Below are 25,095 nucleotides of genomic sequence, written 5' to 3'. Positions count from 1 at the left end.
AAAGAAGGGACAAATATAATAGTTATAATGGAAAGAGATTTGATTAGGAAGACCAGAATGCATCTTAGGTGTTCTGTTTGCTTCAGATACCAGAACAAAAATAAGACACCAGAAAAATGGACATATAAACCTCCTACCCTACTATAAGTTATGGAAAAGTGTTGTTTGCTTGTTTGTTTTCTTGATTTACACAAACCTGGTTCAAATTATTTTGAGACTGGCTAGGGAGTCAAATTGTGTTTTTTCTCTGGAGTCCCTTAGGACAAATGGGTCAAATATAGTACTTGCTAGAATTTCCCAAATAAATAAGAAAACTTTGCCTTCATCTATTCTAGTTCTCTTCAATACCCACAAAATGTCATTATTTCTGGGGAAAAGGTCAAACTACCTTAAGAGAATCCAAATCCATTATAAGTTAAATTGATGAAATTGAGGGCGTATCGGACATACTCTGAAGTCTTGGCAAATATAAACAAGGGATACTTTTATATATGATAAAAGTATATTTTTAAAAGGGAAAACCATAGGGGCGCCTGGGTGGTTCAGTTGTTAAGCGTCTGCCTTCTGCTCGGGTCATGATCCCAGCGTCCTGGGATCGAGTCCCGCATCGGGCTCCCTGCTCGGCGGGGAGCCTGCTTCTCCCTCTCCCACTCCCCCTGCTTGTGTTCCCTCTCTCGCCGTCTCTCTCTAATAAATAAATAAAATCTTTAAAAAAATTTTAAAAAAGGGAAAATGATAAATCCAAACCTCAAAATAACAATTATCCTTGACCATGTGTCAGGACAATGGGACAGCAAAGGAGCACCTCCTGATGAAGCAGTGCTTGTTACATTTCAGTTCTTACACTGAGTGATGACTTCATAGGTTCAGTTTTACTACTACGGCTCGTATCTTTCATATATGTATTAACCTGCTGCTATGCATCAAATTCGAGGAAATAAGATGCAAATTACATCTACCTACAATAAATTTGTATTTTAATAATGAAAAATGAAAAGTCCAATGAGAGAGGGATGAGGAAATTAAAAATTAAATATCTGAGAACCACCCCCTCCATGAAGAAATTCCTCATATGCTGCTTTCCAAAACTGTTCCTGCCACTCTGCTGCTGTTGCACACAGACTCCCCACTGAGCGGGGAGCCGGACGCGGGGCTCGAACCCAGGACGCTGGGATCACGACCTGAGCCGAAAGCAGACGCTTAACCAACTGAGCCACCCAAGCGCCCCAGGACATGCTATACGTTTATTATAGAAAAACCTTTTCAGAAATCCCTCAACACTAAAACAGAGTAAAGTTACAAAGGGACTGTTCCAAAACAGATCGAAATTACACATCTAAGAATTGTATTTAATTATCAACTGATAAAAGATAAATTCATAACACCAATTAAATAGAAGAGTATGAACTATTGCTAAAAGATAAAATTAAGGTTTTTGTGTCTTTAAAGTAGTATCTCTTTTTAAAAGATTTTGTTTATTTGAGAGAGAGAGTGCGCAAGCAAGCATGAGCAGGGGGAGGGGCAGAGGGACAAGCAGACTCCCCGCTGAGCGTGGGGCTTGACAGGGGGCTCAAGAAGGGGCTGGATCCCAGGACCCTGAGCCCAAGTCAGATGCTTAACCGACTGAGCCCCCCAGGTGCCCCTTTAAGGTAGTATTTCTTTTTTTTTTTTTAAAGAAAGATTTTATTTATTTATTTGACAGAGAGAGACACAGCGAGAGAGGGAACACAAGCAGGGGGAGTGGGAGAGGCAGAAGCAGGCTTCCCGCAGAGCAGAGAGCCCGACGCGGGGCTCGATCCCAGGACCCTGGGATCATGACCTGAGCCAAAGGCAGACGCTTAACGACTGAGCCACCCTTCTAAACTCTCCCCATACCACTGATCTTTAAAGATTCATCAATGTCCTCAAGATAAAAACTCTAGTGCTAGCTTAAATTCCAACAGCTAAAGAATGACCACTCTAGCACATAAGTTATAATTCAGCCTGAAATTGTCACATAAAAATGGGATTACCTTAAAAACAAATTGCAACAATATATGATAATCACAATTCAAGTGCCTATCTTCATGTTTGTACTCTGATATCAGATTTTCTGTAGTTCTGCGGAAACAAAATAGATGCATTAATCTGGCCTACTCCAGGTGTGATATGTTTTTACATCTTTTATGTGTGTGAACAGGAATACAGTCTATGTTCAGTTTCTATATAAACATTATTTCAGGGAAACATAAATGTTAGCCTCTTTTATTTTAAACCTCAGCCTGCTGTTGCATGGATAATCTCTGAGCTATCCTCCAGAACTGTTCGAAATCCTGAGGACTCAAAAAATAAAGAAAATGTGAGTACAGTGATAGTTTGGTGTATAATCTAGCCTACACAACCCACTCATAAACCCCATGGTATACAAAGTGACACACAATTATCAAACATCTGGGTTGTAGATAATCTCCCCATCATTTAGAATTGCAGAGACAGCAGCACGTTTACTTGGAAGGAAAACGTAGAATACAATCTTGAAACCAGGTTCAGACAGCTCCTCTTTATTAGAGTCAACTGCTTTATTCCTTTGGTAATAAGAAAAATTCCCTCCTTTCATCTCAGCTGATGACCTTGCTTTACACTTTGTTGAGAAAATTTAAGAAAAAGAAAGGAATGCCTTTGGAGTTCCTTCAATAAACCTGCCACCCACCTCTATCTCTTCAGTTACGACCTGCTTTCTTTCCTATGACAAGGAATGAGGTGTCCCTAGTTTCTAAGCCCAGTCCTGTGGAGGATGTAGGTCCTTTATTCATCTGCTCCAGGACCATCAATCTTTGCTTCTCTATTGTATCATTCCCATCATGAAAAAAACAAAGTCAAAACACCACACAAAAACCTTTATCTTAATCCTGTATCCACTCAGTCATCATTTCCTTTTGTTGTTGTTGCTGCTCCTTAAGTAGAAAAGTCTTGAAAAAGTTGTTAATAATCGTGCCTCCGGGACCCACACTGTCACCTCCCTGTCGGTCTCTTAATCTGCACTACTGAGACCGCTCTTGTCAGTGTCAACCAGGGCCCCAGAGGTGACACACCTCATGGCTGCCTCTTTTCTTATTCACCCTATCTGTGACATCTGGCACCCCTGAGAATCCCCCCATTCCTGACACAGGCTCTTGGCATCAATGATCCAAGGGATCATGCTCCTGGTTTTTGTTCTATCCCACAAGCTGCTTCTTCTAAGTTTTCTTTTCTGGTTTCCGCATCTCTAGGGAAACCCAAATATTCCAGAGTCTGGGGCCCCTTGTTTTTTCTATTTATATTTATTCCCAGAAGATTTCTTCCACTCTCTATACGTTGATGTGCAAAGTTACATATCTATCCCGGATCTGTTCCCTGAGCTTCATACTCCTATGTGCCACTATTTACAACGCACATTCATTTCTATGTCCAAAAAGGCCTTATCTTAATTTCTCTCTTGGCTGCCAGAGCAGTCAGACTGCAGTTTTAGAATATAGAATGATTTTCTGTATTTCTAGGGCTCAAAATCAGTGGCTTGACATTACATTTAGAGTAAAATCTAATAAACTTCTTTTCAGAATTTACGAGAAGCTAGGCCTTCACCTAGCTCTCCTACATCATTTCTACCACATTCTTCTTTCTTCCCTCTGCTCACTTCAATTTTACATCTCTTTCAGACTTGACTAAAACCAATATATAACTTTTAAAACTTCTCATACATGAAACATTTCAACAGACTTTCAGGGTGGTTTTCTTTTAACTGCTAAAATACTGTTCTCCATTTGTACTGCTTAAACCTTTAATGGACTTCAAGTTATGTTTTTTTTTTTTTATGAATGGTTATTTCTTTAACAAAAGTTTATTCTTAAATGTACAAGATCTAGGACAACACTCCATTCTAGCTGTAGGTGGCAACAGATGTTGTGACAGGGAATCCAGATGTTTAAACAGGAATGGAATTAAGGATCATCATTTCCTCGAACACAAGGAACAGCTTACTTTTGGCCGGATTTCTTAATCCCGCCTGTGGCCCGGAGGCCCTTCCCCGCGCATGGCCTTCGCTTTCAGCTCCTTGAGTTTCTTTTGCTCCTCTTTCTGTTTCTGCTTGAATGCCTTTTCTCGTCCATCTGTTTGGCCTGCTGCTTCAGAGGCATCCTCCTGCCACCTTCATGGGTGGATGTGGCACCTGCCGCCCCTTCCCCAGAACCTGCCACCAGAAGCTGGTGGTTATGTTTTTGGTTTGCTTTGGTTTGGTTATGTTTTGATCAAATCAATCCTTATATTTATTGGTCACTCATAGTATTGTTGAAGATTTTCACCACTGATTTTTCAAATACTCTATGGAATTTGATGAAGAGGTCTCTTGCTGGTATGCATGTCACCATTATTTCAGAACAAAGAGGCAAATGTGCAACTAAGGCCATATAAGCAGGGTCATCAGTGAGATAACTAGATGCAGCAGAAATATACTGTTAAGGTGTTCCGATTTTCCTCACCTCCCAGGGTTTTTCTGCTTCTCCCTGTCCCATGCCCTGCCATCCTACAGAAAGATTTACAAGCTACCTTACAAGAAGTTCAGTTTCTAAGAATGAATGATTCCAAATTTTGACTTTACTCTACCATAAGGCCAAGAAGATGTTGGTATGTCTTCTTTTACTTCTTGCAAGAAAGTTTGAGCTAACTGATTAATTACTGTAAACATTTTTATCTCGGAATGATACCTGTTCTTCCTCTATCTTCTTTTGTTTCTTATTTGACTTTATTTGTTAACTATTGAGCTTAAATATATTTTGTGGTGAGCTTTGGCAAAATCTTTTTGCAAGCAACTGTAATATATAAATTTTTGATATATAAAATATACTGCAGGACAGTGTTGAGCTGTTTACCAGCAGCTCTTTTAAAATGGAGCTCATGAATTTAGTAAATGAGAAGTTGAGTACAAACCTAAGCTAGGGTTTATAAAATCACTATTAATCTAAGGCTCCTGTAATAGAAAATGGTATTCTAAAGGGGATAAAAATAATCCCACTGTAGTCTGTGCTTACTAGACAGTACTGTTCAATAGAAGTATAAGGTAAGCCACATGTGTGTTTTTAAACTTTTTTTAGCCACATTAAGTAAAAGAAATCGATAAAATCAATTTTATTAAGAGATTTTATTTAACCCAATTTATCAAAAGGTGTTATGATTTCAATATGCAATATAAAAATTATTAACATGCTATTTTCTTTTTTTCTAAGTATTTTAAAGCCAGCGTCTGTTTTACACTTACAGCACATCTCAATTCAGACTACTCAAATACTCAACAGCCACCGCTGGCTAGGGGCTACCATACTGGCCAGTGTATTAGACTATATCTGTAAGAGACTATCAATTTAAGATGCACATACATTTAAGAGGCTATTACGGGAACCAAAATCCCAATCACCATTATGTGGAATACATATGAAGTTTAAATAACATAAACAGAGGACAGATACATTTATTTCCTCTGAACTCTGTTTCAGTGATTCCATAATGTAGCATTTTAAATATTTCTATTCAAATAAACATGATTTTGTACTTTACCTCCTGCTGTGGCAACTTTAAAATGCTGCAAGTAAAAAGCTGCTAAAAATTACAAATTGCCACCTAAGTTTCCCTGCCTACATGATGATAATTAGTCCTATTTTTGAAGGACCACAAATTATTGCCAAACAATTAGATGCATCTTTAGGAAAACTCATCTCTTTTCTTTCAAAATACCTTTTTGGAAGAAAAGAAAAATAACCTGTTTCCATTCAGTTCAGAAATCTTCACTTTTTTTTTTTTAAAGTCAAAAATAATTATTTATTACTTATAATATTCTAGGTATTTATTGGGGATATAAGATGAATAAGATACTATTCTTGCCTTAGAGAACTTACAATCAAGCCAAACACCTGAGCTTACTTTATGTAATGTCACCCTTCAAAAATATATAGTTACTTCACTGAAATCTTCTAAGAGCAAGGACTTTTTTGAAACTACTTAATTGAGGTATGATGGACATAGAGAAACCTGCACATATTTAATGTATACAACTTGATAAGTTTGGAAATAAGTATACACCCGTGAAACCATCACCAAGCTATGTCATACACATATTCCTCACCTCCAGAAGTTTTCTTTACTGACCTTTTTAGTTTTTTGTGATAGAAACACTTAGCATAAGATCTGCACTTCTGGCAAAGTTTTAAGTAAGCAATACAGTACTGTTAACAATAGGCACTATGCTGTATAGCAGATCTCTAGGACTTACTCATCTTATGTAACTGAGACTTTGTACTGTTTGACTCAAATCTCCCTATTTCCCTCCCCCTCAGCCCTTGGCAACCAGCATTCTACTCCCTGCTGCTATGAGTTTGACTCTTTTTAGATTCTGCATCTAATTAGTATCATGTAGTATTTGTCCTTCTGTATCTGGCAACTTAGTATAATGTTCTCCAGGTTCATCCATGTTGTCACAAATGGCAGGATTTCCTTCTTTTTAAAGACTGAATAATATTCTAGTATGAATATGATATATATTGCATTTTCTTTATCCATTCAGGCATCGAGAATATTTAGGTTGCTTCCGTGTCTTAACTATTGGGAATAATGTTGCAATGAATATGGGAGTTCAGATATATCTTTGACATCATGATTTCAATTCCTTTGGATATACATACCCAAAGTGGGATTGCTGAATCATATGGTAGTTCTACTTTTAATTTTTTGAGGAAACTCCATACTGTTTTCCATAGTGCCTACACCAGTTTACAACACTTCCACCATTACAGCACAAGGGTCCCCTGTTCTTTTCCACCAACACTTGTTATATCTATCTATCTGTCTATCTATCTATCATCTATCATCTATCTCTATCATCTATCTATCATCTATCTATTTATCTATCTATGTATCTATCATGATAGCCATCCTAGCAGGTGTGAGGAGGCATCTCATTGTGGTTTTCATTTGCATTTCACTGATGAATAGTAATATTAAGCACCTTTTTATATACATATTGGCCATTTGTATGTCTTCTTTGGAGAAATGTCTATTCAAGTTCTTTGCCCATTTTTCAATCAGATTGTTTTATTTACTTACTGTTTTCTGTTGAGTTTAGGAAGTCCTTATATATTTTAGACATTAGCCCTTTATCAGGTATATGGCTTACAAATATCTTCTCCCATTCCATAGGGTTGCCCTTTCATTTTGCTGGTGGTTTATTTTGATATGCAAAAGCTTTTTAGTTTAACGTAATCTTACTCATGTATTTTTGCTTTTGTTGCCTGCGCTGTTGGGGTCATATCCAAGAAATCAATGCCAAGGCCAACGTCAAGAAGATTTTCCCCATATTTTCTTCTAGGAGTTTTAAGATTTTCAGAACTTATGTTTAAGTCTTTAAGCCCTTTTGAGTTGATTTTTGTATATGGCATAAGGTAAAATCATCCAATTTTATCCTTTCACATGTAACCATCCAGCTTTCCCAGCAACATTTATCAAAGATGCTATTTTTTCTACATTTGTGGAATATTCGCTTTTAAATTATCTCTAAAATTAAATGAGTTGGTGAGAAGTTATACAGCTCAGGAGAATTGAATGGAGGAAGACAGCTTTGTGCACATCAACTACAAAGACTCAGTAACAGGGATTCACGACCACCTGCCCATCCCACTATTCCATTATCTCTCTCGGTATAAACACTTTTCATCTTGTCCTCCCAATTAATCTGGACCAGAACTTGAAAAGAAATGTTGTAAAAGAAAAAAAACAAATTAAGTTGATTTTTAAAAAAGATACTTTTCTTCCTTCATTTCTTGTAAGCTTTCCAAGGTAGTGACCGGATTCTATTTGGATGTCAACTAGCACATAGCACATCGCCTGTCACAGGGCAGGCACTCAACATATATTTCACAGGTGAATGTTAGTTTTGTTAATAAAATAATGAATCATTTTTTAAATCTCTCACCTCTTGTGTATGTTCATGGAGACCTGAGCTCCATAATACTAGAGTAAAAACCATTAGGGTGAATTATGTTCTTTCCTTCTCTACTTAAGATAACAAGGGGAACATATCAATGTTCAAAAATTATGTGTCAACTGGCTTTATGCTCTATAAATATCCATGTCACCCAACAGAGCAAATAATTCTCATCATGAAGGACTTACTTTCAAGTGGCACAAAAAATGATAAGAAAAACAGTTCATATAAACATTGCATAATAGAAGCAGTAAGATACAGAAGGCTGGTGGAGTTAGAAGTAATTGAATTCAGGTTTCTTAGGTAACTGTTGAATACACAGAATGAAAGAGCATATCCACAAATTTTATAACATGTAACACTCAGGGTATTATTTTAATCTCCTATGACAAACATTTTGGATTAATTGTTTTGATCATTTTGAGACAGAACCAGTTATGTTAAAGCAATATATAAAGCTTATTCCTTGTATCATTTAAAAATCAATTTTAATAAAAGTTATCTTAAATATTGTTGCCTTTGGCTTCAGCAAATCCTTTTCATTCGTATGGGGTTTTAGATTTTCAATGCACTTTCATGTACACTCATCTCATTTGATTTTGTCAACAATTCTATGAGTTGATGTTACTATGCTGTAAGTAAAGATATCGAGTCCAATTGATTTTTCTGACCACAGGTCTAAGAAAATAATTCCTGAGAGGTTGCCATAAAAATCCAGTCTTCCTTTCTTGTATAAATGTACCTTCATCCCATTCTTTTTGCCTTATCAACATCTCTCTCTGACCAGCATCTTGGAGATATCAATAGATTTCTGGCTCTACACAAAGGACCCAGGCACTTTTTCTCATCAGCTTCTGTTGATCCTGTTGTCAAGCCTGGTAAGCAAACAAGGGCACTGTTTTCTTTAATTTCTTAATAATATCTTATATTTCTTCTCCCAACACTAATCCTGGTTGCAAAGTCTCTACGTTGTCTCTCCCTTCCACGCGACACACACACATTGCCAAGACTCCAAAATTATAAAATTTTTAACTCTGCACCTGCATGATCTATATTAATTCTACTTATTGTAACAGGATTAATTTAAGATATACAACAAATAGAAAATCAGAATTGACTTACCAATAAGACTGCTTAGTGAAATCCAACTTTAGAAATAAAAAAGTTCTCTTGTGCATCTTTCAGTTATTTCTTGCATATACTTCCTCCTCCTGTCCAATGTGATTTCTAGTGTGTTTCTTGATATCCAAATTCACAGAACCACTCTCAGAGCTCTCAGAACCACTCAACCATTCTTTGCTTCCTCCCTCAATTGACTATATTTTAAATATCTTTCATCAATGTTTGAAATTTTACTTTTAGAAGAGAAAATCAGCTAACTTGATTCAAAAGATGATTTTATTGCTTCATGGAAAAGACCTGACCTCACTCAATCTATTCCTCTCCAACCTAATTCTTTCTCTTTATCATCACCTGCCCTTTTCTCCTTATCTCTTTAAAAAAATTAACCTATTACTTTACCAGACTGTTCTAATCATGCATGCATTTGAGCTCACCCATTCTTGAGAATGTGTTACCTCAATTATATCTTCTTTCATTGGCCTGTTCATCTCACTTTCCATTAGATTTTTCTTGTCTCCCTAAAACATAGTCAAATCCATTCTATACACATGATAAAAATAATAATACCTTCAGCAACTTTTCCAACTCTGTTCTCTTGAAGAAGATATTTATTTAAAAAATATCCACTGCCCAATTCCTGGTAACTCCTCAACAGCTTATAATCTAACAGCTTGTCTCTTACCATTCTTCTCTAAACTTGCTTCTGCAATGTTTTCTCTCTGTATCAGCTATCCATTTATACACAATAAACTACCCCCAAACCTAGTAACCTAAAATAACCAGTAAGTGTTGATCACAAATTTACTTGTCACTGGTTCTGCTGATTTGGGCCTGGTTGAGTTGAGCTGTAAAGAACTTGCTTAAATCTATGTGATCAGCTGACTGGATGTCTTGGAACTGGCTGGTGAAGGATAGTTCGCTGGCTGTTAGCTGGAGTTAGAGGAATTCATATGGTAACAGTAGGATTCCAAGAAAGTATAGCAGCATGCATGGTCTTTTGAGTCCTATACACAAGACCACCATATTGTCATTTCTGTTGTATTCCATTAGCTAAAACAAGTAACAACAAGGTAGAGAAATAAATTCCATGTGTTTGCAGGTGGAATTGCAAAGTTATGTTACAAAGATGAGAGCTACAGGGATGAATGAAAAATTGGACCATTTTTATTTGGACTCTATCACATCTTGCTTAACTTCTTTCTTATATCAAATCAGTCTTCCCTGGGTCTTCAGGATTTACAATTTCCTAGATTTCTCCTTACATTTCTACCCTACTCTTTCAATTTCCTTTGTTGGCCTTGTCAATTCTTTGAATATATGCATTTGTTTAAGTTCATTCTTTGGTCTTTTTCTCTTATAACTCTACATGTTTCTCCCATGACTATGTCATCTGAATTAACTGCCTTGTCACAGGCTCTGCTTTCAGAGAAAACAAATTAAGAAACATATTCTTTTCCAACAGTTTTTATTGTGTTAAAGCCTTATTACTTCTTAACCGAACCATGGCTCTAATTTCTTTCCTGCATTCCTACCTCCAGCTTCACCTGTCCTCTGATTATCTGCTGCTTGTGGAATCTCTCTTAAAACTGTATCTGATTATGGGGCGCCTGGGTGGCTCAGTCATTAAGCATCTGCCTTCGGCTCAGGTCATGGTCACAGGGTCCTGGGATTGAGCCCCACATCAGGCTCCCTGCTCCGCGGGAAGCCTGCTTCTCCCTCTCCCACTCCCCCTGCTTGTGTTCCCTCTCTTGCTATGTCTCTCTGCCAAATAAATAAATAAAATCTTTAAAAAAGAAACTGTATCTGATTATGACATGAGATACTTCATAATTCTAAATCAATCATCTGCTAAAAGAACTTTAATTTTTCTCCAGTGAAAGATTAAATTTTGTTTGGAATTTAGGACCTTCCACTATTTGACCCTAGTCTATTTTATTCAAATTTACAATAATCCTATATACCTTCACTTCAGTCATATTACAGTCTCAGTTCCTAGAGCATTCCCTGTACATCCCTAGTCATATCCCTTTCTCAGCTTCCCTTAGTCTTAAATAATTATCCCAGGAGACCCATCTACCCGATCCTCTACTTGTTTTTAAGAATCAGCTCAAATAACACGTCATGTGAATCTTCTTCCTAGTTTGGAATGTTCTTCCTCTTTTACATGATATATCTGCATCTTGATTGGATGTTAATCATTTCAAAAGAAGAAATGATCTCATAGATTGTATTACCAATGGTCAGAGATTTTATGCCAAAGAGTTATTAAAATAATAAATATCTGTTGAATAGTATTGAATCACTTGAGATACAAATTAAAGGAAACCCTATTAAGAGGTAATATATACTTAGTATCTTTCTAATTGTCAAAACCTTATTTGCTCTACCTCAGCTGCAGCAACTTCTTCCTAGAAACATCACCAAAGGCGAGGGAAGCAAGGGCAAAAATGAACTATTGGGACTTCATCAAGATAAAAAGCTTTTGCACAGCAAAGGAAACAGGCAACAAAACCAAAAGACAATCGACAGAATGGGAGAAGATATTGGCAAATGACATATCAGATAAAGGGCTAGTATCCAAAATCTATAAAGAACTTATCAAACTCAACACCCAAAGAACAAAGAATCCAATCAAGAAATGGGCAGAAGACATGAACAGACATTTTTCCAAAGAAGACATCCAAATGGCCAACAGACACATGAAAAAGTGCTCAACATCACTCAGCATCAGGGAAATCCAAATCAAAACCTCAATGAGATACCACCTCACACCAGTCAGAATGGCTAAAATTAACAAGTCAGGAAATGACAGATGTTGGCGGGGATGCGGAGAAAGGGGAACCCTCCTACACTGTTGGTGGGAATGCAAGCTGGTGCAGCCACTCTGGAAAACAGGATGGAGGTTCCTCAAAAAGTTGAAAATAGAGCCTCCCTACGACCCAGCAATTGCACTACTGGGTATTTACCCCAAAGATACAAATGTAGTGATCCGAAGGGGTACATGCACCCCAATGTTAATAGCAGCAATGTCCACAATAGCAAACTATGGGAAGAGCCAAGATGTCCGTCAACAGATGAATGGATAAAGAAGAAGTGGTATATATATACAATGGAATATTATGCAGCCATCAAAAAAAAAAAAACACACACACGAAATCTTGCCATTTGTAACGACATGGATGGAACTAGAGGGTATTATGCTAAGTGAAATAAGTCAATCAGAGAAAGGCATGTATCATATGATCTCACTGATATGAGGAATTCTTAATCTCAGGAAACAAACTGAGGGTTGCTGGAGTGGTGGGGGATGGGAGGACTGGGGTGGCTGGGTGATAGACATTGGGGAGGGTATGTGCTATGGTGAGCACTGTGAATTGTGTAAGACTGTTGAATCACAGACCTGTACCTCTGAAACAAATAATACATTATATGTTAAAAAAAAGAAGAAGAATATAGTAGGAAGGGAAAAATGAAGGGGGGGAAATCAGAGGGAGGGATGAACCATGAGAGACTATAGACTCTGAGAAACAAACTGAGGGTTCTAGAGGGGAGGGGGGGTGGGAGGATGGGTTAGCCTGCTGATGGGTATTAAAGAAGGCACGTTCTGCATGGAGCACTGGGTGTTATGCACAAACAATGAATCATGGAACACTACATCAAAAACTAATGATGTAATGTATGATGATTAACATAATAAAATAAAATTTTAAAAAACCTAATTTGCATATGTGCATTTTTAGTTAGTTAAATCAAGAAAACATCAAACTAAATTAACTAAAGATCAAATTTTGAGATGATCTCCTTTGCTCAATGGAATCTTCAAAATGCATTAAATATAATAAAAACTAAAGCATGCTGGGGCACCTGGGTGGCTCATTTGGTTAAGAGTCTGACTCTGGATCTCAACTCAGGTCTTGATCTCAGGGTCATAAATTCAGGACCCACAAAAAAACAAAACAAAACAAACAAACAAAACAACACCACAAAACCCTAAACCTAAAACATATAATCAATATCAATATTAGTAGTCACTGTTTGTACATTGAATCAATCTGTGTCCCCACAGTAAAGATGGGTAATAGTTTAATAAAATAGTTTAATAAAAGGCCATTTATGAAAGCTTGGATATAGTTTAGGAGACAGAAGTACCCTGAAGCTAGTAATACCTGCCATGGAGAACTTCACCACCCCTTGGCCAGAAGCGGTGAGGGACTAGAGCATTTATCAGAACCTACAGACAGGGCAAACTTATAGGAGCAGTGACCTTTGGTAGAAGGATGTAAGTAGCCCATAGGAAATTCAGAGCTAACACTATTTCCTCCTTCTGATCTCATGCTTGTATTTCCCAACAGCCAAAATCCAACAAGAAGCCAACCTTACCCTGGAACACAAGGATGAAAGGAGGCTAATAATGTGATAGGGAGCAGGGTGGAGAAGGATGGAAAGTGGATCTAGAAGACAAATGTTTGATATCTGGAGCTATGTTTGGACATTTTATTTTTACTTGACTTCCTTTTTATGCTGCTGAATCTCAGCTTCAGAAGAATAACTCGTAGAACTTATTTCACTGAAATATATTGGTTTAGTAAAAATGGGGAAGGATTCTTTTTAGCTAAAAGGAGTTCTCAGGTCTAATTATTTTGCATTTTTTGAAAAAACTCAACATCTGCATCAACAATATGGGGGAGAAACATTACAGAAGGAGAGTGGATTCAGAGAAGTTTTTATTACAGCTTTCTGCCTGAGTACATAATCAACTTCACAGTCAGATATTTTCATGTCTTAGAGTTATTAGTAGTACTGATGTGCCTTATTATAAGCACAGAAGTGTTTTTATCCTCAGAAAATGTTGTGAAGCACATACATTCAGTAATATACCCGTTAGGATTTTCAGGTTAATTTGGTAGCTTTCTTATACCTGACAGATACAAACCTGCCCTGAGTTCTCCAAATATGTCAAAGGCCAAAAAAAGATATATACACCCCCAAAATTCTGAGAAATTAATCCTCAACCTTAAGAATTAGTTGGGAAGATAACATGAGTCAAAAATCTAAAATAATTTTAATGACTTTTTGTTATGTCCCCAAAGCCAAGGGACATGAAGAAATTATCATTCAGAAATAATTTTTTTTTACTTTGGTTATATTTTAAAGCATAAAATCCAAGTTCATATATAATATCTAATTGAAGTCTTATAACAAGTCTAACTCTGATACATATTTGGATATATTTTATTACTCAATTATTATATTTGAAAAAAATTGTGTACTAAAGAGATTAAGTAATAAAGAGATTAAGGTCCAAAGCTAATAAATGAGAAATCCTGCAACTGAGGTGATTCCCAGTGTAGTATGGGATCTGTAAAACATTTTTGAGTATATACAAAAATTTGTGTATCATTTACTATACTAAGAACATTCTAGAACATACACAAAAAGTTTTAAAAGGATGAGATTAAAATAAATGTAAATTGAAAATCTGAGATTTTTTACCTGCCTACCCTGTTTTGAAGATTATTAGTCAACAGTACATACCCAATGTATACTCTGAACTAAAACAAATTGGCATTCCTCAACGCTCACTTTACAGAAAGTGAGAACCAAAGGTCCTCGGATACTGTGCTTTTGCCATTAGGCAAATGCTGAGTCAGTTACACAATACAAGAGATAGGACACAAAAGTTTAGTTTAATATTACTGTTAATTTGAAAATCTGTCCATATGTTAGTTGGGATATTTAGCTTTTCTCTAATAAAAAAGATATATTAAGTCATTTGCCCTTTTCTGAACTGGGATGATTTTTTTTTCTTGTTTAATTTATACAAGTCTAAATATATATAGATATTATTTTGTCCATTTTATGTTCGTTTGTGTTTGGCTTCTTTTCCTCAACATTGTGTTTGTGAGAAACCTGTATTTTGGTGTGTCACTGTAATGTTCATTCTTGTATAGGATTCAATTGTGACCTCTACTTTTTAAATGCCCTAACTCAAACTGCCTTAAACAATAAGGAAATGTATTTTCACATGTAACTGAAGGTCCATATGTAGGACAGACCCCAGGCATGACAACCAGAGCAGCAATGATGACATCAAGAAAGAGGTTTCTTCCATCTCTCTGTACAGCCATTCTTATGATCGCATGACAGCTGCCAAAGGAAATGGGACTCTATGCTTTCTTTCTGTGTTTAGCAAGTCAGAGGGAGAACCTCTCTTCTGACCAAGGAATATAAATATTTTCCTTTAGTATCCTTGGGCTGTGTTTGTAAAGAGATACATTTCCATCAAGTAAGTAGGCAAAATTTTCAATGTATCTACCCTGCCTTCCCAAAATAATCTATCCATATGTCCCCAAGAATCCCACACGTAAAATTTACAAAAACTTAAAGGAACATATAACTCCAATGTTATTTAAACTGTACTGCAACACAAACAACAAAATCTTCTTATGGAATAAGTATAACCATGGCCATGATAAAGAGTGCAAAATTAGGGAACTACTGGACAATCATATCATGCTTAATAGAGAAAGCCAGAAGCATTCTTATTAAAACCATTACAATAGCTTATTTGAATAAGTCCTGGAATATAATGTACAGTGGGGTAACTATAGTTAACAATACTATATTGTAGATCTGAAAGTTCCTGAGAGTAGATCTTAAAAGTTCTTATCACAAGGGAAAAAAATTGTAGCTACGTGTGGTTGTTACGTTAACTTATTGTTATCGTTTTGCAATACATACATACATCAAATTATGTCTGTCCTAAAACTAATACAATGTTATATGTCAATTATATATCAATTAAATTTGTTAAATAAATTTTTCTTTTTGACCTTGGAAAAGTTATTCATAGTCTTTGTTCATTAGTTTCCTTATTCATAAACAGGAGAGGATAATATTACCTAGAATTGTGATGCACTTACTCTAAGTTATGGAGTGCTATATGTACATAGCTTGCTCAAGTTGTTAAATTGTTGACAAAAGAGTCTGAAGGATGCTAGGCTGAAACTTTCCAAGGTATGTTTCAGCTCTAAAAGTTGTGGAATGCTATTATATAAGAAACAAGATGAACAGAAACATTTCCCCCTCAAGTTATAAATCTAGATTTACATATGAAATAATGTTTACCAAGTATAGGCTCTTAAAACTGTGTTTTTTTTATGACATATACACTATTCGGGGATAATTCATAATTTATAAGGATTTCCTATGTAAAATGTAATAGCTGTATTTCCTTGCTTATTTCAAACAATATCTTCTGTTTTGCACTGTAAGGATGGTACAGAGGGGAATGAAAAGGTTGGACTTCTTTCAATCAATAAAGCAATCCCACAATATTTCTATTTTAAATTACATAGTTTCAAAAATGCTATACGAGGATATAGAAGTTCTTTAAAAAATTTAAGCAGATGTCAGCCTCTTTTAAGGGGGTTGTCCACTAAAATCTGTTCTCTCAGTCTTCTATAATAATGAAATTATAGGCAAAAGCTCTACAGCTTGACTATATTTCTCAGCCTCCTTTGAAGTTAAATGGGTAATATGATGAAGTTTTTCCAACAGAATGTGTCCAGGGGAATTTATGTTATTTTCAAATCTGGGCAAAGCTCTTCCAAGTTTTCTTTCTCTTGACCCTATGCTGAAAGCTGGATCTAGAAGTAACCTATTTCTACCATGCACATGAAACAATGACCAAGTGTAAGACAGAGGAACATTATAACAGGTTCTGAGACCCTGGATGACCATGTGGAGCAAAGATTCCTGACATCCTGAAGCCCCTGAATCAAACGTATTTTGTAACAGAGAAAAAGGAATTTTCCACTGTTTTTAATTGTCAATGAATTGTTGGATTTCTTGGTTCTTAGCAACAGTTTTCACCATAACTAAAGGCAGATCCATTAAGTTTACAATACAAATTAAAAAAAATAAAAATAAATTTAAAAAAATACAATAGTTTATATGTTTAAAATTCTAAAATCAAAGATAAAGTGAGGAGACCTGGAAAAATGAAAGGCCAAGGAAAACTTTTATCAGTCCCAAGTATGAAATAGGAGATAGATTGTTGTTCAAATTTCTCCTTCAAAGAGCTTAGTTTTTTAGTAGAATGCTTATCATTCGGACAAGAATCAAGCACCAACAAACTCACTGTTGTCCCTTCTCAAATTTTCTCTAAAGCATGACAGATGTCTGAGAGTTTGGGTATACAAAAGGACTGTCTTACTAATAAGTTATCATGAAATAAGCAAAGATTAAATTCTGAACATGTAGATGAACAAAGTAGATTCTCAACATGAATTTTACAAGCAAAATCTGCTATACACTAAACACAATGCAGTTTAATTCTGATCATTGAGAGATGAAAATCTTATTTAAGCTTAAAATTTGAAATTTGAGCATGATTAATCCTTATAAAGTCAGAAGTGGTTATTATCTAAGTCCTTCCTTGGTCCATTATTTCCAGTGCATAAATATATGCATATACTGTCTATATCAGATGGATAAGATATATTTCAAAAAAGCAAGTTTATAGTAGAAAATGAGAATTTGTAATGATTAATAGCTAAACAGAAAGATTAATAAATTGTGTCATTCATATATGAAGATTTTGTGACAAATTCTCAGTGAAAATCTGTTCCTTTTAGCAAAACAGAGAATGATATTTTGGCAGTGGCATCAAAATCACACTAGTAATTATTTAGTATGTACTGATCATTCAATTTATTTAAAAATTTGGTATTATTTTCATCATGGCAATACTCCTAAACTGACAAACCTACGTCTAAGACTAAATGAGACAAAAAATGTTTTCCAGTATTCTTCTAATATGTTATAAATATTATAAATATGTTCAAGAAGTTTAGCAAGGATAACTTGTTCTATGATGTACATACATACTCATTCCATATTGCTTTGACTTATATATATGTTTTTATAGAGGAAAAGATAAAGTATGGTTTTGTGAATAGCAGCCATAGAAAATGGTGTTTAAAAATGCCAATTGTTCTCACTAAATTTGTTTGCTAACATGGCATATTTTTATTGCTTATTTCTATAAATTATAAGCCCTCTTCATTGCACAACAACAAATTATGAAAATAAAATGTCAAGGTATGATGATCTAAAGTTTTGGTTTATTTTAGATCAAAATAGATCCTACATCAAACTTTTCTAAAATCAACTTGACCCACTTCTTTAACAGGCATATATTTTGATATCACAAACATCTTTTATATTATTACATGATGCTTTATCAGTTATCAGCAGAGAATTTCAACAAAGTTGAAATATATTAGCCTTAACCCATCTTCTGGGACATTTTGGTTTCAGAATTTTTTTCAGGAATTACGCTTAAAAGTTGTCCTCACTTTTGTGTATGTGTGCCTCATTCCTTTACAATTTTTTTCTCACATACTTACATTGTACATGATTTTAAGACAAAAGGTGCATAAAAACTATGTAAACTAAGTATTTTGCTTGCTTGTTGAAGATTCCCAATTTTGACACATGTGGCAAATTTTGATGCATTATTCCCTTATTATATAGGGTTTTACCTCCTCTATTTATTTGTAAGGAGTGAAAAATGTCAACTCTTTCAAAGAATATATTTCTCTGCTAATATAGAGTCATATAGGAGCAAAATACAGAAAGCAAAGTGTCAGTAAAATATGCATTTATGACTTTCACATTTTAGAGTGTAATTCTCATTGATAGACCACATACTTTGATGCAGGGATTCTACATATAACATCTCAATAAAATTTTTATATTTTGAGGTAGAGGTTGTGCTCATTTTAATGATGAGAAAACTAAGGCTTGGAAAGATTAACTAATTTAAACCCAAAGTTACAGTTAAGTAGCAGTACGGCTGATAGGCTCTTTTCCTATTCTTCAGTTCCTACTGCCTCCTAAAACTGTTTTCTTTCTTTCACTATTACAAATTAAGTAAAGCTGATAGAAATACTTTCCATATACCTAATTATCCTCACCAAGATTCTTCTTATATTTTTCGGTCAGAGGGGAAGATTTAAATATTTACAACCAAATATCAAGTACCTTTAGGCAAAATGCACAAGGTGTCTTCAAAACCCAGGAACAGGTTCACTTGGGTGGCTCATTTGTTGAGCATCTGCCTTTCGCTCCCTTTATAATCCCGGGTCCTGGGATCGAGCCCCGCATTGGGCTCCCTGTTCAGCGAGAGTCTGCTTCTCCCTCTCCCACTCCCCCTGCTTGTGTTCCTTCTCTTGCTTTGTCTCTCTCTGTCAAATAAATAAATAAAATCTTAAAAAAAAAAAACAAAAACCCAGGAACAGAAAAATCACAAAACTACTTTCCCTGGTACCTTTTTTGTAATATATGTAATATATTTGAAACTTTTGGAATATGTCACAAATAAAACAAAATCTCTAACTTATGAAATAATTTCTAGCTCTAGCAAAAACTTATATTTTTTTCTTCAACTGATATTTTCCATCACTTAAACACTATATTATACCCGTGATTTTTATGAGGTACAATGGTATCCTCTTTACTTAGTCGGCAAAAGTGCCTACTCAGTAAAATGCAAAAAAGTGATTTTAGAACATTCGCTGTTGAAATCAACCACTTTTTTTTTTTTTTTTTTTTTTTTTTTGCCAGTGAAACCACAACTGAGACTTAAATCACTGTTTGGATACTTCTGATATACAAATAATTCATAATTTCTTAAAAATTATTAAACAAAAGAAGGCAAAGTAGCTGTGCACTGACTATGCTCTAATACCTAAAATGTAATAAAAATAATGAAATAGTATTTAGACTAATTATTTAAAACGATCACTTACATTAAGCGAAAATGGTAGCTTACAAAGAATAACTAAAGTCAAATATAAAACATGTAAAATTTATACATGTCATGTATATTTCTTAAACATGTGTAAAAATGTAACACACTTCAAAGAATAGTCATGGGATGTTTCTAGGTTATTTTTAATGCATCAGATTTATTTACCAATTTAAAGGATCACTTATAGGCAGATATTTTTAAAATTTCCTGGGGGTAAACAAATCAATGTATTAGATGTTTAAGGACTGGAGCAGGGAGCAGACATAGAGTTCCTAAGTAATAAATATTACCTTTTTACTAAAAAGGTGGTACTTTATAAGATATCCAAGTAATACTGACTCATAAAAGCATATGTTGACCATGTAAGAGATAATGGCTGGAGGTTTTAGGGGACTGAAGAATGAACAACAAATTCAACCAACTCAAAATGCATTATTCATTCCTCAAAGAACCAAAACAGGAAGAAAAAAAAAAATAGAAGAGGTCCTCACAACACCCTGAAAAGTTCAGGCATTAGGAAGTGTTGACTGGCACCCATTTCTTGCTGTTGTAAAACCCGCCCCTCCGTTTCTAGGCCTCAACCCATGGAAACCAGCAGGGGCAAGAGGCAGGTGCTCTGCACTGTGGCGGATCCAGAGGGCCCGGCAAGCTCTCAACCTCAGCCGACCCCCCCAAGCCCCCCTGGGAGGTGCGGGGCGGAAGGCGGAGGGCGCAGTGGTCCAGTCCTGCGGCGGTGGGCCCAGGGCATTGCTAGATGGGGGAGCGGCGAGCGGAGAAGGAGGGGCCGCGCGAGGCCCCGCCTCTCCCCGGCCGCGGCCTCGGGCTACAGCCAGGGCTCGGAGGGCTCTGAGTCCGGGGCGCGCAGGCCTGACTCGGGTGCGCGCAAAGGCGGCTCATCCTTATCGCCACGCGGGCGCGGCCCCCGCTGCTCGAGGTGCAGCTGCAGCAGGGCCCGGCGGTACATGGCCTCCAGCTTCTCGAGCCGGGCCCTCAGGGCCCTGGGGCTGCCTGGCTCGTCCTCGAGGCCGCTGCCTCTCGCCCTCCGGTTCGTGCTGGCCTCCTCGGGGCCCGGGGTGGCCCTGGCCGCCTCTGCGGCTGCCCCGTCGCCAGCCTCGCCGGGAAGCCGCAAAGCCTGACGGAAGAGACTGCGGTTCTCGCGCTTCAGCCGCCGGTTTTCAAGCCGCAGCCGGGCGTTCTCTTCGCGCAGCCGCGCGTTCTGCCGGTCCCGCTCGTCCCGCGCGCGGATGGCCTCCAGGTGGCTCGCAGCCAGGTCGGCGAACCGCTCCTCCAGCTGCTGTCGGGCGCCGCCCGCACGGCCTCGCCAGCCCACGCCGCCGCCGATGCCGCCACCCCCACGAGCCCGGCCGGGATGGCCCTGCCCGCGGCTGTCCCCAACGCCGTCCCCACCGCCGCAGCTCCCGCGCCTGGTGGCGCCACCACGCATGCGCCACATCGGTCCTGTCCCAACCGCGCCGCCAGCGCCGTGGGCCGAGGGGCCGGCGCCGAGGCGCGGACGACTTCGGGGCCCGGCAGGGCGGCCGGGGCCACAGCGGAGGAGGAGAAGAGGTGGCGGGCGGCGGCTGCTGGCTTGGGGCCAGAGGGGGCCGGGAATTTGCCCGGTCTGAGGCGTGTCTTGTCTCCTGTGGTGGAGCTGCCCCCCTGGGCCTGCGATCTGCGGCCAGCTCACACACAATGCCCCCGGGGAGCGCTTTGCTGCTCAGCCCTCTGGCAGAGAGGGAGGGAAAAGCGTGTATCCTCAGCTGGGTTCTGCCGGGCGCTGGGCGCTTCCGTGCAGGCCTGGGCACTGCAGGAACCAGCCGGCCTCGCCCTGCAATCCGGCGCAACCACCAGTGGTTACCTTTCTCCTTACACGACAATCTCAAAGCAAATAATAATAATAAAATAGTAAGTTCTGAGACAGACATGTGAGCAAGGTGAAAAGCTGTAACTGCTTCATGTAGAACCGACCGTACGGTTTAAACCCACCTCTAATCTCAGTAAAGCATTAGAATTGAGTATCTGTCATAAGAGCCCCAAATGGGAACAGGCGTCTCTCAAAACAATATAGGCAATTCCCGATTTGAATAACCAGTGCTCCACTCTGCAATTGTTTTCAACTCTATAGAAACTAGGTTATAATTAGTTGTTTTGCTCAAGCGGGTCCACAAACCTATGAAACTCAAAATGTGCTCAAGTATTCAAGAAACTTTGAATACTAAGTAAGTTCCAAAATTTCCGGTGACAGGTGGATACAACTCAATGAATCACATTCCTTATTTTTAAGGGATTCAACTTATAGACTAACTGGATTATTGCAAAGTAAATTAAGGAAAAGATGCTGGTGCCAGAATCTGATGGGGGAGAATGGTGGTAGCAAGATTATTTTTTAACAAGGTTCCAGAAAAGAAGGAAGAGAGAAAAGGACAGAATAGGAGAGGAAAGGAAAAAAAATATATATATAGGGGGATGATCCAACCAAAAGCTATCAAAAATGGCCATGGAAGTTATCTGTGCATAGCAATGAACTTTCACCTTATGGTTAATGGAGATGCCACTAATCTTTCAAATAGGAGGTAGAAACGATGGATATAATTTCTAAGTTGAAAGAGGATTTGAAACAACAGAATTACTAAACTGATCACTGCCAAAATTACTGATTTGTATTTAAATATACTTACAATAATATGTTAAGAATTATATGCCATAAGATGAACATTACATTATTTCTAAATATAGCAGCACAAACTTAGTAAAACTGCTTCTATCCATTATTTTTGTCAGTAGTGTGCATATGAAAATATTATTGCAAAAATAAGATGTATATGAAAATAAAATGGAAAAAAAAAACCTTGATAGAGGAAAAATTATGGAACTGAAAAAATTTAGAAGAATTATGGGGCTATAGTAATCCTTAAGAGAATATAGAAAACTATGTAAGCTCTTTTTTTTTTTTTAGATTTATTTATTTATTTGCTTGACAGAGAGAGACACAGTGAGAGAGGGAACACAAGCAGGGGGAGTGAAAGGGAGAAGTAGGCTTCCCGTGGAGCAGGGAGCCCGATGCGGGGCTTGATCCCAGGACCCTGGGATCATGACCTGAGCCAAAGGCAGACACTTAACGACTGAGCCACCCAGGCGCCCCTGTAAGCTCTTAATTAGAAAAAAAATATAATACTCACCTGTGCTTTCTTTTAAGAATGGGAGTTTCTAAACAGTAAAATTATTTGCTTGCTAAAAAAGTCTCAAAGGACATAGATTGTTCTTTCCTGACTTAACATGCATTGTCCTTTAAGCCACTTACTCAAGAGAAAGAGGTAAGAATTCTCTTTTAATACATTTGACAGTTTTATAAATTAAAAAGTAAAATATACCCACCATGGACGGGGCTGGCAGGGCCCCCGGTGTGGATCCTGACCAGAATTAAATCAATGACTGCCTTCCATTAAATAAAAATTAAAAAATAAAAAACAAAATAATATGAACTCCAAAGGGCCATTTGCACACTGTGTTTAGGAAACTCTAATCTTCACTAAGGTTATGAAATTTAGAGTAAAAGAGCAGAAAAATGCAAGTAAGTCATTTAGAGTACTTGATTTTGCTATTTCCCTGTAACTACTACTACTTTTTTTATTGAGAGGATTTTTCTTATTTAGCTTTTTTGTTTCTTCCTCTATATGTTCAATGCCTACTCTCTAATTATTGAACTTAAATTTAATTTTAAAAAAGTATTCTCCCTCCTGTCTTAGGTAAGAAAAAAGATAAGCAGATGAGGTTATGATCACTGTGCTTCTTAATACAATGCTCTAAACCAACATTTTTGTAAATACTGTAGTTGAGAAAAGCTGGGTCAGCAAATTGGAGTGGAGCTGCTTTTTGCCTTACAAGTCATGCATCTATTTTAGTATTTCTCAAAACCAACTCTGATTGATAGCTGTTGAGTTAATTGCCTCCTTTCTCCCATCCTCCAAAAATTTTTTTTCTTTCCATACATCGTAGCTGTTATACATTTCTACATGCTTGCCTGAGAAAAAGGCCCTATGATATATATAGTTTGTTTCCTGTATCCATAGTTTTCTAAGATCTTTTATTTTCATACTGTACTCATTTGACTCTCATTTCTCCATTTTGAATCACGTTTCTTACAAAATGAGTCATGCAGTAAGGTAATTTATGGCACATTTACATTGGGACAAGTCATCCTATATCCAAAATCTCTCTGTTCCTTCTCTCCTTAAAACATCCTATAATATCTCACCAAATGAATTTTGGTTAACAACTTCATCAAGTTCAATTATATAACAATGTTGAACTCCTTAGCCTGGAAGTTATGGCTAATCTGGATGTGCTGGGTGTTTCTCTACTTACCTTCCCATTTTTACCCTGCTGGTCTAGTCACTCTCCTACCAAGAGTCACTGAGTACTTCTGCCTTGGAGTTTTGTTATAATGTACCTTCTGTGGACTGAACTGTGTTCTCCCAAAATTCCTACATTGAAGCACTAATTACTAATGTGATGGTGTTTGGAATGAGCCTTTAGGAGGTAATTTGGTTTAGGGGAGGTTATGAAGGTGAGGCTCTCCTGATGAGTTAAGTGTCCGTAGAAGAAAAGACATCAGAAAACTTGATGTTCTCTCTCTCTCTCTCTCTCTTTCTCTCTCTCTCTCTCTGTCTCTCTCTCTCTCTCTGCTATATGAGTATTCAGCCAGAAGGTAGCCATCTGCAAGCCAGGAAGAGATCCCTCACTGGCAAACTGGATCAACCAGCACCTTGATCTTGGACTTCCCAGCCTCCAGAACTATGGAAAATAAATTCCTGTTGTCTATACAGTACCTTTTTTTTCTCTCCTCACATATCTGGATTGTAAAGAATCCACCAAGACAGAGTTTATACTCTACCATTTATACATGAGTTTATATTCATACCATTTGTCTTAGATCCCCTAAATTCAAAGTATTTTTCCCCTCTTTTAAACACTGATAAAGTAGTGCCTGTTCCAGTAATTTGATGCTGAGGTCCTTCCCTGTGTTAATATTTCTTGTGCAAGTGGATCTGCAAACAGGATGTGAATTCCTAAATATATCTATTTATATATAGAGAGAGATGGATATATATAGAGAGAGGGAGAATGGGAGAGATAGGGAGAGAAAGAGAGTGATACAAATATTTCTTGA

General features: G+C 37.3%; 1 protein-coding gene and 1 pseudogene across 1 annotated transcript in view; both read right to left on the bottom strand.

The window, feature by feature from the left end:
• Positions 1–3,992: 3,992 nt before the first annotated feature.
• Positions 3,993–4,699, bottom strand: LOC116625251 (annotated as a pseudogene).
• Positions 4,700–19,743: 15,044 nt separating this feature from the next.
• TUSC1 (tumor suppressor candidate 1) overlaps positions 19,744–25,095 on the bottom strand; it is a 47,995-nt gene continuing 42,643 nt past the window's right edge. The window contains exon 2 of the mRNA XM_032393667.1: positions 19,744–21,638. Coding sequence (XP_032249558.1) covers positions 20,749–21,638 — 890 coding nt within the window. The 3' untranslated portion in view covers positions 19,744–20,748. The remainder of the gene's footprint in view (positions 21,639–25,095) is intronic.

The sequence above is a fragment of the Phoca vitulina genome, unplaced genomic scaffold (assembly GCF_004348235.1).
Source record: "Phoca vitulina isolate PV1807 unplaced genomic scaffold, GSC_HSeal_1.0 scaffold75, whole genome shotgun sequence".
NCBI lineage: Eukaryota > Metazoa > Chordata > Mammalia > Carnivora > Phocidae > Phoca > Phoca vitulina.
This window is presented reverse-complemented; position numbering and strand designations above follow the sequence as displayed.